The 16,577-nt window shown below is 39.1% G+C and overlaps 1 protein-coding gene across 1 annotated transcript in view; it reads right to left on the reverse strand.

The window, feature by feature from the left end:
- LOC104160060 (actin-binding LIM protein 2-like) overlaps positions 1-16,577 on the reverse strand; it is a gene marked incomplete at its 3' end in the record, with an annotated part of 101,621 nt that overhangs the window by 42,809 nt on the left and 42,235 nt on the right. Inside the window, exon 7 of the mRNA XM_009698118.1 lies at positions 2,657-2,744. Coding sequence (XP_009696420.1) covers positions 2,657-2,744 — 88 coding nt within the window. The remainder of the gene's footprint in view (positions 1-2,656; positions 2,745-16,577) is intronic.

Consider the following 16,577-nt stretch of genomic DNA (forward strand, 5'->3'; position numbering starts at 1 on the left):
TCTTTCTGAATTATTCACTGTACTGATCTTGCACTACCCATATGTTTGTCTCTCCTAAGTCAAATACTAAGGAACTGCATAAATTCGAGGGAATATCCATCCTGGAGGAAGCAGGAAATACAGAATGAATCAATTCTCTACTGCATGTAAGTACTGAAGAGAGGACTATGAACTCCAGAGATATAAGTAAACTTTAAGCGTGAGAAAGAAACTTAATAGTTTTGCATTAGCCATAAAGGGAAAAAACCCAAATCTTCTAAAAAGTTGAACACAATGTTCAATACTCTTTGTTCAATCGAAGTGGAATGTGTGTAATCACATAAAATAAAATAAATATTTGTAGATTTTAATAGTAAAAACGGATCTTTATGTTTATGCCAGTCTGAGCTCGGACAAGCGACAAAGTAAAGCTCTGCACAGTTAAATAATGTGATTGCACTACAACTTCTGCCTGACCAAATGGGAAGTTGAGAACTTTTGTGTTATAAATATTTAATGTTTATATTGGGTGGAGAGCATCAAGAAGATTTATTGGAAATGCTTTGTTTTCACAGCAGTTTGATAGTTTTCTTACCAGTGGATTTTGGAAACAAGATAGAAACAGAAAGTATTTCCCAGAAGACAGATGGAGATCATTAGAATTTATTTCACAAAAATAACCCAGATGAACCCAGACTCAAGCAGTAAAAGACTATCTGTAAGTAGATACCAGATAAATTATGATTACTAAGTTACTGAAGTTTTTTAGGACTGAACCACTAAGAAACATCTTTATAGCACCTTTAAATTCAATGCTAATTTATGTCTGATTACAAGGGGGTCTAAGCTTGCCCACTGAAAGCATTTGTCCCAACTGCTGCATAAGTTGATGTAAATCTTCCAAATGCTTTAAAGAAATATTTAGATCAACTTTTTTTGAAATATTCCTATCTGTGGTCAAGCAAAACGGACTGGGAAAGTTTTTCACACAGAAGAAAAAGAGTCCTTTCACCTGAAAGTCATCTGCTGGATGACCACTGATGACTCAATTTCTGCTAAGGAACATACAATATCTAAAGGAATTTTACAGTAGTTTTTTAAGAGGATGAAGAACAAGTTATAAAACCCTGGGCTCTGATATTTTTTATTATCTAACACATCAGGTCAGGCGATCCAAATACATCATCACAGATCTTTCATGAACTTAACACCAGTTTCTAAAGGAAAATGCTCTTCACGTGAAGACAAAAAGTGTATGATAGTAAGCTGGTATGAATGTTTTGGGCATCAGAAATTAAAGTGAGTAAGATGGGTCCAAATTAACAAGATCTGAGCATACTTTGCAATTATTTGAACTAAAAATGAGCACAAAACCTAAGAAATATCCACTCTTATAACAAACTGAACTTAAAAAGAAGATTCACTTGCAACCCAATTTCAGAGGGTTTGAAATCTAGAAACATTTGTAGTTTGATAGTGTTTTTTAAAGCATTGATTTCCCAGGGGATTTTAGTACTGCTAAGCTATTTTGCAATTGAAAGAACCACAGCATTTTCTGGCTCCTGAGGGAGAATCCATGAGCACAGACAAGGATCATTATGTCCTTTAATGAGCTAGTTCTTGTTGCAAACCAAAGTGACAACAAAATTGTCATTTTAAATAACATACTAAATTATAATTAGATCTAACTGAGACCACTGCTGTGTTTTAAATAAAGTCTAACTTTTCCAGCTTAATGAATGACTTCAAAGTACACTTCTAGAAAACCACGGACAATTGCAAAGTTGTAATACAGATCTGGGCAAGCATGTGATTTTAGGGCAATACACCAGTCTTGCAGTTCCCACATCCTACTGAGTTTCTCTTTTCTGTTTTCCTTTGAAAAGATACTGCCAATCAAAGACATAGGCAAAAGTCTTCATTTTCTCTGGTATCTGACCCTGTAATTAACTGTGTAGACATTCTTTACTTTGATCAGTTTAGTACAGCTAAAAGTTGCTACATATGAAAGATCTATGTTAAACAACCTTCTTTTTTATCTATTACCACCGAAATTCCCTGACAGGAAACACCAAATTTCTCCTCTGTAAGCTTATGACTACATAAGGTATAGGTATATTGTGTGGTAAGGGCTTCAGCTCCACGGCATCCTCTTCTCCACCCTCTGAGGGCACTTAGGTCTGACTGAGGGGAATCCTGGTAAGGACCTTCAGATTTCCTCCTCATACCTAAATGGACAATGGGTACAGAACTGGTCTTAAGACTGCAACGGCAGCTTTAGGGAACCTGCTGTCCCTCATGTGTGTTAACTTTCATCTGGACCATTTATCACTGCAGAAAAATCACATTTTTTTAGCAAATGGAAAATTTTATAATCTTCACTGTCAAGTACTTCCATCTGCAGGAAAAAACTGCTACCGCTCATCCTTTCTGTGATTCACACTTGCTATTGGATTTGAACTGACAGAGAAGTAATAGGTGAATAAGAAGCAACAAGGGTTTGGTTTTGCTTTTCCTTAGCCTACACATTGCATTCTTCACTTTCTTTGGTAGTTATGAGCTGAAAATATGTGCAAAACAGCTCAGCCATGCTAGCAGGTATGGCCAAGTGGGCCACACTGCCAAGTGTAACTGTTTTGGTTTTTGGTTGGTTGGTTGGTTTTGTTTTTGTTTTTACCTTGAAGATACATTTCTTCTCCTTCTGCAAACATCTGACTGCACCTGACGCATCGTGCGCACGTTGGGTGATAATGTTTTTCTCCTGCCTGTTTGGGAAAAAAGGTACAGATGATTAAGTATATCGATCAATTTAGCAGCTTCACTATGAGGAGTTTTCCTTCCATCCTCTACAATATGACTAGAGTAAATTAGTTAATGCCAATTAGTTCAACAATCTCCTACAACAATGCCAATTTTTTATTATAGACAATTCAGTATTTAAAAATGTAATTACGGTTTTGCCTACACAAAAAAGTTAACGTGCAATAGTTAAGTCTCTGAATCTACAGAATGGAATCAATTTTATAAGGTGAACACATTTTCCCCTCTAAACAACCATACTGTGCACCAAGTACAAGGTAGTTTAGGACTTACCCGCACAAGGAAGTTGGAAGGTCATAACCTTGAGAGTGGATTTGCAACTCAACTGTATGTTTGTCACAAAGGTGAAGTTAACCTCAAATGATCATCAGAAAAAAAAAGCCAAGATTCTTGGATCAAAGGATTTATGCAGGTTTTAATTTTGGTAGCTTGGCCAAAATTCAATTCTATGGCTGACTGTGGGCAAACTTGTTCGCTCTGGTTCCCACAGGCAAGGACAGCAGCACCACAAGGCAACGTTGACTTGAGCCAGTGACAAAAACAGCCTTCAAGGAGTTGTGCTCTTCTGAGCAAATGACGTGGGCCAGCCCCTCCAAACTGCACCCTACTCCATCTTTCAGATGACACTGGCAAAACAGAGTTCAACAGACCGAAGCTGGCTCTTGCGCATGCTCCCAGCACTCCTCACTCTTCAAAATCCATACAGAACTGAAAGCCAAATCTTGGCATCTCCTTCCTCCTCTTTGACCCCACAATCTTCTGTGGCAGACAGAACGGCCCATGGTTTAAGTGGTTTAAGGTTGATGCCCCTTCCATTATGAACAAAAGCCAGGAGACCAAGTAACTCTAAAGTTTAGAGCTAAATTAAACTGAGCTTAACTTAAAGTTAAGTCTGAGTTCAGCAGAAATTCTCCTGGAGTTAAAAATAAGCAAATTTTGGTCCATGTAGAATGTCTCATAACCTGCTTATCTGAAAAAGGTTGAAAGTGCTACTAGGATTGTGTGTCCCTTTAAGAAATTACTCTTAAGTATTACCCCACTGTCTTCAGCATGTAAATAAGCTCTCACAGCATTGTACTGTAAATCCCCCTTCTATTAATCTAGAAGTTTAAATCTGTTACTGCAGGGATGACTTGGCTTACTCTTTTTCATTGACTGAATGTCAAAGCTTTCAGAGGTATTTATACTAAAGAACATAATCTCTGTCTGGGGGCTATTTTGCCATTCATAATATTAAACATAGGAGTATGGTAAATTTAGGTTAAAGAATCTCTGGTTTCACTTCATCAGTGTTAACTCGATTCACCCCTGAAAACCTGTTGCATTTAAAATCAGCAATAAAAGGAAGAACAAAGCATCACATCAGAATCATCATTTTGAAAACAGCTTTGTTCCAATTCATTCTTCTTTTTATGGTGTCATTTGTGCACACTGCTGAGTGATTTTTGCAACTTTAGACATGGAAGATGGTCCCTACTAAATGTGTCAACATCTTAAAGTATCAGACCATGAAGTATCAGTATTGGGCTTAAACCTCAGATTTAAAATTGCTTGCCTGACTACAGATGTTTAAGCACAGAAAGGTATTTAACTATTACGAGATAAACTTAGGTTCGGAATATCAAGCTGAAAAAAAATATCATTTCCCTTGGAAAATTTGTACTGCACAAGTATTGCTAATGCAATGCATAGCCTCAATAATTCAACTGATTTAGCACAGCTGATACAATTCCCAGGCTAACACTCTCTAGGGGAATTCAATTACTCCTTTGCTAAAATCAACTGTCAGAACACATTCTGAGATAACCTGGAAGCATCACACAATAAAATCCATTTCCCCAAATTTAACAGTACAACCAAATCTATCATTTTAATTCACTCTGTATAGTAAGTAATATCAGCTAGCTGCAGAATGGCACAGAGAGCCCTCTTTTACAACTTAGATACAATTATAACAGAAAAATCAGGGGAGAAAGGTGTAGTGATCCTTCTGCTGATGCTCACACCAGGATAACCCCAATGGATTTTGCATAATTACCTCTGAATTAAAATGGGACATACTCAAACTTTTCATATAACTCTAAGTGCTGACAGTGGTTTTTGTTCCCCCCTTTAAAAATTTTTTTATTTTGTCCCTCTTCTAACCAAAGCACAGAAGACAAGACATGGAAGACTCTTCATCACTTTTAAGTATTTAAAACAGATCACACCATCTTTCTAAATGAGAGGTGACAGCTGAATGTGGAGCTAGGGACTTGATGCAGGAATTAACTAATAATATTCCCTGATATGTTTATACAGTCAGCCTGATTAGATACCATAAATTATATTTAAACCTAGGACTGGGTGTGTTAGGTCTGAATGTGAATCATAACTTCACTTGGGTACATGCCAAGGAGGCTTTCATCAGTGTCCCTTTCTCCTCTCCCTTCAGACTATTTCAGAGGCTTCATCTCATACATGAACAATCGGTTTCAGCAGAACCCAGAAATTTTATAAGCTTAGGGCAGCAACTGTTTTATGTTTTCACTTTAGTTGTAATGATGGCCTCGTTATTTTTTCTTTTCTTGGTAATATTGATGTGAGGGAGTTTAATGCAGCAAACAAATTCCTAACCATATGGTTACTTCTTATTTGCACAGTTTGAAAGCTTAGTTTGACAGATTGTTGTCTCTGTGTTTAATAAAATATCAACACATGCATAGCACAGAAGAAACGACAATCATCTCTCAGAGATCTCTTATGGTTCAAGTGGTAGACTGTAAGAAACCTTCTCAATATCCTACGTTTGTTTCAAGACTGCATCAGGTCTTTGTGCCAAGGCATCCAGATGTGAAGATAGTATTATTATGAAGATCAATTTAAAGATTAACTCTTAACTGAGATTTCCTCAAACCTGAATAGCAAAGTGTGTCCTTAGCAACACAGTACGCTACCAACAGTTTAGTTTCTCTTCAAGTGACTACACCAGCTTTCCACAATCACCAATTCAAAGTCTTGATATGTAATTTAAAGGTGGAATGAAAACAGTCCTTAACACTCTAAGACAAAGTATTATGAATTACTTCATTCCCTTTAAGTATGAGGTATTGCTTTGAATGGTAAATCTCCTCTGCACAGCAGGCAGAGCCTTCTGGGCTGGGTCAACGTGAGGAACATTCTCCCAGTGGAGCTGAGGACCTCCCCCGCGCTACCTGCCCTAAGCATGGGGGGCACCACAGTGTTGCTACCTGTCCCACAGCACATTGACAAGTAAACCCATGCTTCACTTAAAAGAGGACCAGAAAGCTCTGCAAACAAGCACATACAACCGCCTTTTCTCATTTCTCATAACTTCAGGGCTTGAACTAGATACAAGAAGAATGAACCTGATGTGACAAATGTGAATCGAGCACCAGGCCTGGGAAACATGCAACACTAGCAAAACTGGACTAATTCATACTGCAAGAAATAACCTTAACTACTTAAGGTTGGGTTTTAAATTAGCTGTCATCACTCACGAAAAAGATACTACATGAGCAGACAGTTCAGCAAAAACCTGTGCTCTTTCTCTGGCTATGGCTGCAATAACGGATGAAGCAGCAAAATGTATTAAAGATGATACGTATAATAACTGTAACTCTATCACAATGACATTGCTCATCCAGCCTCTCATGCTGTTGCTAGGAGTGTGATTGATGTAATCAAAGTAATTTTTTACTGCAGTTGATGAACGACAATTCCTTATGGATTGACACATGAGGGATTGAATCAGAACAGCCTAAAGCTCAAAGTGTGAGCTGAGTCCTGGAAAGGAGACTCAAGACTTCTGCTGACTCTCTCACCAGTGAAGTGTAAGCACATCCTATTTCTCTGCATTACTCATTAAAGTAGTTAGTAAAGAGAAGAAAGACAGTAGACAAAATCATTTAATGTGTTAAATAAACTTGTAACTATTTGGTTCCTTTCTTGACAATGAAAAGTTTTCAGCAAACTTTCTCTTGTAAAAATGAAAAATAATTAAAATAAAAACTATCTTGTTATCAAAATGCAGAGTGATAACTGACATCTTTTACTCCTGGGAGCAAAGCGTTTGTGGAAGTGAGAAAAGGTTAGATCGCTGCAATGATTCAGTCACATCAAGGCATATTTTCCATTTTAAGGGTACAATACAATATAGGTTGCTGTAACAGCACATTATTACCACTGAGTGTTATCTATTGAGGTAGATCCAAATCTTGCCATCCTCATACTCTAAAATCTCCAAATGAAGTCCTAACTGTATCCTACCCTGAACAAAGATAAAGGAAGTCAGCTTACAAAACACTGAGCCTGCTGGTATGCCAAGGCATGGTGCAGTTGCATGACCCAGAAACAAAGCCCACAGAAGACTGGTATAAAGCATTCTTAGTTAAATGCTTTTCAAATGGAACAAATTTGTTGGAGAGCTGGGTCATCACCAGACAACCACGTGTGCAAGCAAAGGGAAACAGAAAAAAGCACAAAACCGCTGACAACCAATAAGCCTTTCCATTAGACAGCTTCTCACCCTGAAATGAAGGACTAAAGCTCTTATGAAAGACATGCGACTTGACTTCTGCTATCTGTTCATGTAGAAGGGGATTTCTTTGCGATGGGAAAAGGAAAAATACTTAGGTACTGTAATGATGGGTAGAAATTTAAAACTTCAATTAGATAATAAATTGTTTTCTTTTCTACACTTTGTCTCTACTTCCTGAACAATTTTAATTCACATGGACGCTCAGATTCATTCATGAAAGGGCACTGAGATTTCTTCAAGTGCACTTTGTAATACAGTTAATAGTAGAAATACAATTCAGTTTAAAGTCAGGACGTGTGCAAGTGCACCAAAGAATGACAGAATAATTCAGGTAGGGAAGGACCTAAGGAGGTCATCTAGTCCAACCTCCTGCTCAAAGCAGGGTTGATGCTCAATTCAGATCAGTCTGCTCAGGAATTTGCCCAATCAGACATTGAAAACATCCAAGGATGGTGACCGCAGAATCTCTGAGGAGACCGCTCCAATGCTTAGTTATCCCTACAGTGAGGTTTTTTTTTTCCTTTTACCCAGTCAGAACTTCCCCCTTTCAATTTATGACAGTTGTCTCCTGCTCTCCCACCATGCACCTCAGTAAAGAGCTTGTCTCCACATCCTTGAGGGCCTCCTCATAGGTATGGGAACACTACTATTAGGTCCACCTAAAGCCATTCCTTCCCCAGGCTGAACAAGTCCAGCTCCCTGAGCATCTCCTCACAGGATATGTGCACCAGCCCCTCAACTGTCATGGTGGTCCTCCACCAAACTTGCTTCAGTTGATCAGTGTCTTTTGGTATGGGAGGAGACAAAGCTGGTCAAGCAAATGCTCAATAAAAGAGGGATCTCTTCAATCTACTGGTTGTGCTCCTGTAGAAATTGCCCTCTAAGCTGGTGGCCTTCATCACTGCCAGGGCACGCTCCTCTCAGGTTTAGCTGACTGTCCAGCATATCCCCTACGCACTTCCAAGCACTGATAATGGAATATAAGACACCAAAATAAATCAAGATGTGCTTGATGTACATACATCATTCTGAAACAGAACATAAAATCAAGACATAAGGCCTTGATACATGAATCCGCTACCGCTTTCAGCTTATGTCCATGGATTCATAGGAGTAGATCTGGGGAGAAAAACATCTTAAGACTGGGTAAGGGAAGTTCATTATCGATCATTTGAAATTCAACATTGAGGAGTATGTACCTTCACTGGGAAATTTTCTTCAGAGTGCACAAATCAAAAAAGGTGGAAAACCACAGAACTCCTTTAGCAGATGTTTAATTCATCCTGTTTATACTTCCTCATTCATTCCCCAAATGACTGTTTTTTACTGGGATATTAAAGTAATTATGTGAATGAACTGTTCTTTTTCTTAGGTGCCAGAAATGTACAGGAAACTGATAACAAAATACAGGCATAAAAAGGAACTCTAGATATTTATCTCCATGAAATTTAATAAAGTTTTTGAATGAGACACAGCATTTTGACATTAAATTGCCTAATCCATTGATTTATGGAGGCAAATCCACAATTTCTATAAGTAAATGAGGGTCCCTGACTTTGGCTGAGCTGTTCTAGTTCCTGCTCCCAGAACTGAATTAGTTATTATTTAATAACTCTCTGACCTAACAGGACAGAACTGGACCAGAAAATCTTCCTATAAGTTATTCTGCCTACCAGGCTGAAATCAAGCGTTGTTCTTGATTATTCCCACCTGGTAATAGAACCCTCCTGTTCTTGGCCAGCACTTCAACATGGGATTTGCAATGTGGGTTTAATCCTAAAGGCTGTGGAAAACCGAGGGCCCAGGTGTTTGCCCTTCTGTCTTTATCTCAAGAGCACCATGGAGAAGGTGCACAGCACCACACCATCAAGTGTTATGAGTGTGTGGCCATCGAACAACTCTGCCATTGAATCCACATAGTGGCATATTATGTGGGCTATACTGGCTCCATAAACTGGATTCTACAGGGTATTTTCAAATAAGAGTGATCATATTCAGAAAATCAGGTAACCTTTGCTGCTTGGAGTAGAATACTGTGCTCAGTTCCCAGCTGTAAGTGTAATCACATAATAAAATCTCCATTCACATTTCTAGCAAAGCTGGAGTTTTGCGTATGCAACAGAACTTGAAGGATTACTCAGTAATAGTTGTATACAATAATGGTTAAGTTAGTAAACAGCTGTCATGTCATCTACTGGGTATGAAGGGACAGGCAACATCATCAAAGCAGAGGTATTTGGGAAAATATCTATTGCTTGTGTTATACAATAGTGCCAAGGAGAGAAAAGTGTGAGAGCCAGGAGACAAAGAAGGAATTACGTGGAGGAAAATTCTTACTAATTCTCTTAGTCACAGTGGACCTGACTCACCACTGAGTCACTTCAGCAGTGTGCCAGGAGAAATGAACCGTTTTCTACAGGGTTTACACCAGCGTAAATGTAGTGTAATGTTTTGAATCAATCCTTCTCCTCATCTTCTCCTTACTGGTTAATTTATCATCCCACTAGATGCCAAGAAACAGTCATGTGAAATGTTCAATACATGCACCTGCAGCATTATTTACAGCTTTAGCCGTCTCACATGTACAGTTGTTTCATATTATCTCAGTTCTGGCTCATCCTGCTGTAATTTGCAGAGCCTTGAGACTTCCCACCCACATTTGAGTCATTTTTACTGCTTCCCACACACCCTTTATTCTTCCAGGTATAAAGCGCAGATTGAATGTACCAACAGGGACATTTATCTCAGAATGATAGTAACTTACTATATACTGGACTCTCAGAAGGAGAAGTTTCTAATGCTTGTGGGAGAAATAAAAAAAATAATAAAAAAACCCAAAAGGGAATAATTAAGAAAAAGTAAGAATAGAAAGAAAATCAGCATTATTATAACTGTAATCTCATTCTGACACATCTGCAAATAAGTTCTGATTCAGGAGTAAATTCAGCCCTGCTGCAGTCAGGCAAAAGCTGGAAAAGGCCAATAGTGCATTTTTTCCTACAGATTTTGGTACATGATCTTGTAAACCAAAATGGTCTGTCATGCCTAAAAATCACTGATTTTGCACTCAGTTGCTTTTGTTATGCAATGAGTGATCTGCCCCTTTTGTCTTTTCCTTCTCAGCTTTGCAAATTTTTCTTGCCACCCACTGAGACTGGAAGAGGCTTCTGTTTTGCGTTTGCTCAACAATCTCCTTCATTTCTTTTCCTCTTTTCTCTCCCACTCCTTAAAACCCACTTAGAGGCCAAGACAAGCTGCAGCTGGCTCTCACTTCTGCCATCCCTTGATAGGGGAGAGGGAGTGAAGAAGGAGAAAGATGACTTGCAGACATATTCCTCTTTCTTTTCAACTTTGCAGCTGTGCATTTAGCCCACCCATTTCACATGGGAAGAATGAAGCTTCAACCAACACCAACAGCCCTGGAAAGGCAGCGTGATTTATCAGGTGAAGGCAGCACAGCTCTTTTCACGCTGGTCATGGTGATCCAGGCTGCAAACATCTGAGGACAGAAGCTGTCTCTCATTCTGTGCCTGAATAAAGACTGATATTTTGGATCCCCAAATTTAGCTGGGACTGGAAATCCTGCTGTCATATGCAGAACTGACATTAACAATCCTTCCTGGAAGTAGGAAGTTGCTACTTTCAGACTCATCCACACATTTCCAGTTCAAAGTACCATTCAGAAGTTCTTTGGGGGGGAAAAAAAACAAATTTGAAGAAGCACATAAAATGCTGAAGATTGGCAGGATGAAAAATCTTAAAGACGCAAGAAATGAGTCACATAGGTTGCTTTCCTGCTATTAGCAGGCACACTGAACAGTTATCACATGGGCCAGAGCATCCTGGAGATACTTTATCAAGCCAATTGTCACTAAGTGCACTTACTGCTGCACCACTGTCATGGTTACAGGAGAGAGCTGGAGGGAGGCACGTGTGCTGTTGGCTGGATCACGGGTAGGTACAGGGCACTGCAGAGCCGGCTGCAGCATGCCCCAAACATGAGCCAGAAGACCACCAGAAATGAAGGAAATTATGCAATGTAATAGGATGAGGAACTGAAGACACCCAAAAAGTGCAATGTTTCAAATTATCAAAATATTCACATACTGACAAATAATAGTAGATAACAATGCATCACCACAGCAACGCATCACTTAAGGAGGCATTGTAACTGGCATACTGTATGTTGTTTGTGTCTGAGACTCAGAAGGTATCGAGGTGACTACTGGAATCACTGCTTTGATGCTTTAAGTAATCAATTAAGATAGTTTAAGATAATTAACTGGTACTACATTTTTGCATAATGGGAAAAGGCAGTGGACACCATTCACCTGCCTGCCAGGCTCAAGAGTCAAAATATGCACTAAAACTCGAACACATACAAACCCACACAGGCACAAATGCACAGCAGCATTACCGGGGACTTTTCCCACACATACAAGAGAAATCCTCAACAGAAAAGCAAGCAAGCAACTGAAAAAAACCACAAAACCTGCAATAGTCATTCCTTCTTCTCTATCAATGAGTTTCCCACAAATTCTGAACTTCTCTTTTGTGTTATTCAGAAACAGTTTGCAGAATCCCTTACTTTGGTAAAACCTAACAGGCTTAAGCTATCACCAAAAGCTATTGAGTGCTCCTCCTCAATAAACCTGAAAACTGATTTACAGGGCAAAACCTATGCAAACAGTTCCTTTTAACTTGTACTGTTTTTTCCTGTCATGTCAACGATTCTGAGTTTTTAACAGTTCAGATAATAAATATGGACAGAGTAGCTCTGCAACTCTTTCTGGAGAGAAGAGCCAGTCGAAAAAGGGAAAGGATGAGGGTGGAAGAAAGAGAAGATGCATGTATCTAAAATGTATCAATGCAAATGGGCTACAGAAAAGGCTAAAAGCTAAGGTCAAAACATTTGCATTGCTATTTATATGCTTGTTGATAGTATTTTTAATGATACCTGTTTTAAAGCAGAAAGTCTAAGTCAGCTGCCAGTTAACACTTACCCAGCCAAGTTCAGATACTGTGCACTGATGATTAACCTGCCTTTGCAAACCAGCAGCCCCAGACAAACACAAATGGCACCAAAACAGAGACTGTTCTCAAGCTGCAAAATGCCTTGCATCTCAGCAAACACTATGCATTGAAAGTGCTAGTTAATGTTTCCTACCTTAGATGGTTTCCTTTTGCAACAGCTAATGCTGATTTATTTAGATGTATCTTTTCCAACAGTTTTCCTTCTTCTCTCGTGATGGGAGAAAACTGGCGTAGAGAGCAGTTTCTAACCAAAGATTAGCACTGACACTTGGATCCTTTTGCTTCTCTGACAGCCTTCGCAAGGCTGCCCATGCTACAGGAAACCGTTCATATAGACGGAACTGCTTTTATTGCACGTTTCAGTATCAATGCCTATATTATAAGCTGCTCAAGTACCTTTCACACATCACTAGGTTTTGTTGTTAGTGAAACAGCAGGGTAACAGACATTTCAGAATGAACCATTCTTCCACACTGCAGGCAGAAATTTGTACACCCTCCTGTAAAGAATTAGTCTCGTCTCTTTGCTATACCAAGACTTTTGCAAAGGGAAAGGCAATTGATTTACAAAGTAGATGTGGCCGCAAACAAAAGCAGCCCAATCCTAGGGCAAAGCAAAAAACAAACTACAAAAAAAAAATAATCATGTTTTAATTAAAAAGTCACTGAAGTATAAGTGGCATTTAATTGACATACAAATCACTGACACAAATGCCAAGTGTTTACTGCATTTGTTCCCTTGTTTTAAAGTAACATATGGTTGTGATTAATAGATTTAAAGAAATATATTGATTATGTTTTTCTAGACATTTACACATCCACGTAAACCAGAAAAATGTTAACTCTTTCTTCTCCAAATATACTGAGTGCCACACTGCTGTGTTAGGATATCAGATACTAAACACAAAGAGAGGTCCAACTGCTGTAAGTGATGCAGCAATTTTCACCAGCACTTGTAAGACACATTTACACCACAGCCATGTAGCTGCAAATCACGGGGGAGCTGTAGACAGAAGTCTACTCAAGTGCTGAAAATACGAGAGATTCAGTTTGTTTGTCAGCTACCAGTACAGCTGGTCATAGAGACCTGCTACGAAGCAGGTCAGCCTGGCCATCACTGGGCTGCAGTTGCCTATCCAAGCAATCACACTTGACCTCCTCGCAGCCTATACTGCATTTGCCATCAAAACATCCCCAGGAGGTTATCTTTGGATACGAAGGGTTCCTCTAACAACGAGGAAATCATTAGCTGAAACAGTAGATGAAGAGAAAACCTTCCAATTTGTATCTTGCTACGGGCTGTCAATGTTACCGAAGCCACAGAAGAAAGCCACACGCAGTGCGAGATATACCATGGAAAGTACTTTAGAAACAGTGGAAGGGGTTACTATCACTGCACAAGGTAGTGGTGAGGCATCATCTGGAGCACAGTGTTCATCCATGCTGAGAGAAGAAGGTGGTTCCAGCTAGGAAGAGACGGTGAGAAGGTCCACCAGCATCACCAGATGAGCCTGAAGCTGACTTTATGAGCAGAGGGGAATTTGGTTCATTCAGTTTTTTCAAAATAAGAGTTGAGAGGAATTAAGATTGTTCTCTATAAATTCTCCTTAGAGTTCATTAATTAAATTGAGGAAGATAGAAAAAAGCTAAAAATCAATCTGTACCTGAAGAAAGAGTAACTATACACACACCACTTTAAAATAGAGAGGTGCTAGAATTGAGACAAAGTTTCTAAATATCAGATGTTAAGGAAACCCAGGCATGCTCCCCAGGAGGGGACCAGGAGGAGTCATCACTGGCTGTCACACAGCTCCTCCATGCACCTCAACAGCCTCCCAAGTCCCTGAATGGCCTGTCGTGTGGGAAGGACCAGGAGGTAGGCAACCCACTTCAGCCTCCTCTGAGCAAAACACAGCTAGAAGACTGGTTAAAAACCACAAAACAAATGGAAAGTTTTCTTGATTGAAAGAGGTTTGTATCAGGCTCTGAATTATCACGCGAAATATATTTTTAGAAAAAAGGCAATTACACTTACTTTGTCTATTTTTATGATATGTTCATTAGTACAAGTTGAGAGTTTAATTAATAAATAACTGCTTATGAGAGAAAAAGGGAGAAAAAAGTATTTTTAGCACCAAATGCAGAGAAATAGATTGCAAGATGACAAAAGGGAAATGGCTGGTTATAAAAATCAACAGCTTGTTATTTTAAAATGTGTTTATTTTCTGTGTTATTGCATGATTTTAGCTATTGCTGGATTAGCAACAGAGCTATAGCATAAACACTAAAATAAACCCTTTTTCTCTCTAAAGGTTTTCAGTTACACTGCATTTTAAGTCAAACTATAAAGTAAACTCCAGACACCTCTTGCTCCCCATTTAAGATGTTAGGTTTATCAATATATATGGTCAGGGATAACACACAGCAATTTTTAGGAAAGGACTGATGTTGCAATAAACAGTGCTCTGTACACTTCACGAACAAAGCAAACCTTGCCCATAAAAGCACTGGTAGGCAGGGTTTTTGTAAAAGGAACAGCAAAACTGTTGCCTTTAAAAGCAACAGAAGAATTTATGGTCTCTGTAAATTAGCTGCTCAGCCTCTTTTGTAGCTTTTCCAGTACAAGTTCCCTGGGAGACTGGCGGCAAGACAAGGTGGACTGGAAGGGAAGAAAGAAACAAGAAAGTAATTATAAACAGAGCTATCCTGTGTTTAAGCCCATTTACTACATGGAATGAATCTGGCCCTCAGAAAATGGGCTGAAGGAAGAATTTAAGTAACTAAATCATCATTATACTTGGCTCGCAACCTACAAAAACAGCCATATTTTTATAAGTTATCAGTAACTCACACTAGTTGACTCTCCCTTCCTCCTCTGCTGAATAAACACTTAAAGCGAACAAGTGTTGGAGACAGTATTATAAAATCTGGGCACAGAATAATTGTGGAAGCAGCTGTCCTCCTGACATTATCACAGATACCAGAGATGGAAAAAAATCCTATTAGGTCATATAGTCCCTCCCTTTGTCATTGCAGGACTGTTCCCTAACATACATTTTCCAGTGCCTTGTCCAATCTTGTTTTAATACTAAGTGATAGCTTCCAGCAGCTTCTTTGGGAGACTATTCCTCTGCCCAATACATATTGCTGTCAAGATTTTCCCCCACTTTAATAGCAATTTGCCCTATTATTTCTGTCTATCTGCAGATTATATTCAAGATGGTAAAAAGAAATACTGAAGTTTTAAAAAATGTTTCAAGATTCCAGACAATTCCAATAAAAATATATCCCACAACGAAAACCAGCCATGGCTACTTCTCATTTTTTTTCTGTCCTCCTGATCAGGAGATACACAAATAGATCAACAAGCTGGCCCGTGACAAACACACACTGAGTTTGATACCAGACAGACGGAAGGTATCAGTCCCAATTCCAAACCTTTTGAACACATCCGTCTGCTGCAGATGAACAACAAATGGCTTAACCGCGTTAGCTATGGATACGGTCTCTGTGTTCTTTCAAATCTGCTTAGGTCACGACATTTAGTCTAGCTTCCTAAAAAAACTAGGTGTGCACGCTACCACCTCATCTGACTGCTCTCTCATCTCAACACTGAAACTCAACCACCATTTAAAGTGATCCCTTGCAGAGGTCCAAAGGCTCACACTGTGTGTCACCTCTTTGCCATGTAAACAGGCAGTGGAAATGTAAAGTACGCTCTCGAGATATTTCATGGGGAAACACAGGGGATGGGAGGAAGTATTTTGGGAGACATCATGAAGAACAGGACCTATCACAACAGCACAATGCTAGTACATAGCACATGCACCCATATTCAACAAATTGTTTTATACAATCTTATGAAAAGCAGGTTATAGAACATAGTTTCCAGGTGGTTGTAACAAGCCTCCAGACATTAAATATCATTGTACCTGTTCAAATCCATTGCCTGCTTCATACTAACTTCATCCTATCTTTCCTATTTGACAGTGACACTATCTGACACTGCTGTACTTTTACAGATCACAAAAGTCCTTTCTCCTCATCTTTTTTTAAAAAACATTTCAGAATCTTGCATCAGTAGTTTTTCCATAGTTAAGTGCCACAGACTTCAATCAAAGTCACTTCCAGAAGAGAATCAGTGCTATAGCACTGTCATCATAGCAACACTGAGGAAGATGAGAGGAGGGGGGCACACATGCACT

Source organism: Cariama cristata, unplaced genomic scaffold (assembly GCF_000690535.1).
Source record: "Cariama cristata isolate BGI_N322 unplaced genomic scaffold, ASM69053v1 scaffold5164, whole genome shotgun sequence".
Lineage (NCBI taxonomy): Eukaryota > Metazoa > Chordata > Aves > Cariamiformes > Cariamidae > Cariama > Cariama cristata.